This window comes from Cystoisospora suis (assembly GCF_002600585.1).
Source record: "Cystoisospora suis strain Wien I chromosome Unknown contig_4792, whole genome shotgun sequence".
Lineage (NCBI taxonomy): Eukaryota > Apicomplexa > Conoidasida > Eucoccidiorida > Sarcocystidae > Cystoisospora > Cystoisospora suis.
The window spans coordinates 1-2,097 of NW_027157584.1; the positions used below are offsets into that span (position 1 = coordinate 1).

Sequence of the window (2,097 nt, forward strand, 5' to 3'; positions counted from 1 at the left end):
GTTTATATACTACTTCAATATCGGAATCGGCCAACTTAGCTAGCCAGTATCCCAATCTCGGTGTCACGTTCTTCTGTGTTAGCATTCGCCCTAGTGTGGCATGATCTGTCTCAATACGCACCTTCTTTGTGCCTATCAATTTCTTCCATTTCATAAGGGCATACACAATTGCAAGTAAGTCTGACTCATAAGCTGGGATGAACTGTTCTCCGGGTCCTAACGTCTTAGATTCAAAAGCTATTGGATGACCATCTTGTTCTAAGACTGACCCAATTGCATGTTTAGATGCATCCGTCTTAAGGGTTAACTCTTTATCAGGATCATAGATCTTAAGTAACGTTACTGCCGCTAGTGCATCCTTCAGCCGTTGCACTGCTTCTGTATGCTTCGGCCACCAGGTCATATCACTTTCTTTACGTAACAACTCATGCAATGGATGTGCCCACTTGTTAAAGTTTGTAATTAGTCTACGATAATACCCCACTAGCCCCAGGAAGCCTCGTAGTTGCTTCCTATCAAGGAGTTCCAGAGGCCACCTCTGCACCGCTTCGACCTTCTCTGGGTCTGGTCCCACACCTCCTGGTTCAATGACGAACCCCAGGTATTGCACGATCTGGGTTACTAATTCACACTTAGATAAACCGACAAAGAGTCTCGCATCTCTCATTCGTTGCAACACATTCTTGAGGTGGTCATAATGCAATTCCTTAGTCTTGGAATAGATTAACACGTCATCAAGGTACACAACCACATACTCATCGAGTTCTTTCATGAACGTATTTTGCATTAAACGCTGAAACGTGGAGGGGGCTCCAGCTAGGCCGAACGGCGTCACTCGAAAATGAAACGTCCCATATCTCGTACGGAATGTAGTCTTCCACTGGTCTGACTCTGCTACTTGCACTTGATAATATCCTGACGTTAAATCTAACTTGGAAAACCACTGCGCTTTCCCTAGTCTATCGATCAAGTCATGTACGCGGGGTATCGGATAATCATCCTTGATAGTAATCTTGTTCAACTCTCTATAGTCTATAACTAGTCGCAGGTCTTCCGTTCCTTTCTTTTCCACAAAGAATACAGGAGCCGCTATTGGCAAACTAGATGGTACAATGAACCCTTTCTCGATTAATGTCTGTAATAACTCCTTTAGTTTGCTTAGTTTTTTTTCTGACATAGGATACAACTGCCTTCTATAGTCGGGGGCTAATCCTGGAATCGTCCCAATATGGTGCTTCTGCGGCCTGTCTGTAATACCTCCCGGTGGAATTTTTCACGAAACACATCTGCATAGGAGTCTCAGAGGTCTCTAAATATTTCCTCAAGTCTCACACCCTTCTTGCTCAACGTCTCACTAGGGACTTCCTGTCCCGCCACTTTGTACGCTTCTACACACTGGGCATTAACAATCGGTTCGTCTATCGATGCTTTCACAGCCATTACACAATTGACTCCCTTCTGTGTTATCCACTTTCTCATTTGTTTCACGGAACATGTACACTCCCTTGCACTCGAGGTCCACACAGGACGGTCACACATCTCCTTTCTGTCACGCACAACATACGCTCTTTCTCCCTTCTTCCCTTCGCCTTCGTTCCACGCTAACACTTCTTCGTGTGATGGCACACGAAACGGCTGTTCTTCTTTACTCCCCTCCCTATTCTTTAACGCACGAGGGGTCTTCAGCTCCCGCTTCTCCTTCGGCGGGGGCACTATTAGATACATAGGGTCTTTCTGTTCGTCTTGTTCGGACTTGCCTGCTTCTTCTTCCCTCTTATTCTCTATTCCCTTCACGAACTTAGTCTTATTCTTAAAATTACTACGATAACGTTCAGCGGCTTCTATTTTACGTTGGGATTCTTTCCCAACCCATGTGTCAGAGCTTTGGCTCTGCCCCAAGACAGTAGATCACCTTTTGGAACCTGTGCTTAGACTAATTGGACGAAGTAGTAAACAAGAATCAACGGAAAATAAGTACCTCGCTTAGGGCAGTCAGTAGTTTCCTTAGTAGGGAAAAGGATTCTTAGTAAAATCACGTGTGAAAAGCACTAAGATTAGGGTAAAAAGTCTAGGAACCCTCCAGGGGTACAGACTTTA

At 44.8% G+C, this 2,097-nt stretch overlaps 1 protein-coding gene across 1 annotated transcript; it reads right to left on the reverse strand.

The window, feature by feature from the left end:
• CSUI_008519 (retrotransposon ty3-gypsy subclass) lies at positions 1-1,177 on the reverse strand (the record flags this gene model as incomplete). Its single annotated transcript, XM_068068648.1, has 1 exon — positions 1-1,177. A coding segment is annotated over one exon (1,177 nt), but the record flags the coding sequence as incomplete, so codon positions are not given.
• Between the last annotated feature and the right edge of the window lie 920 nt (positions 1,178-2,097).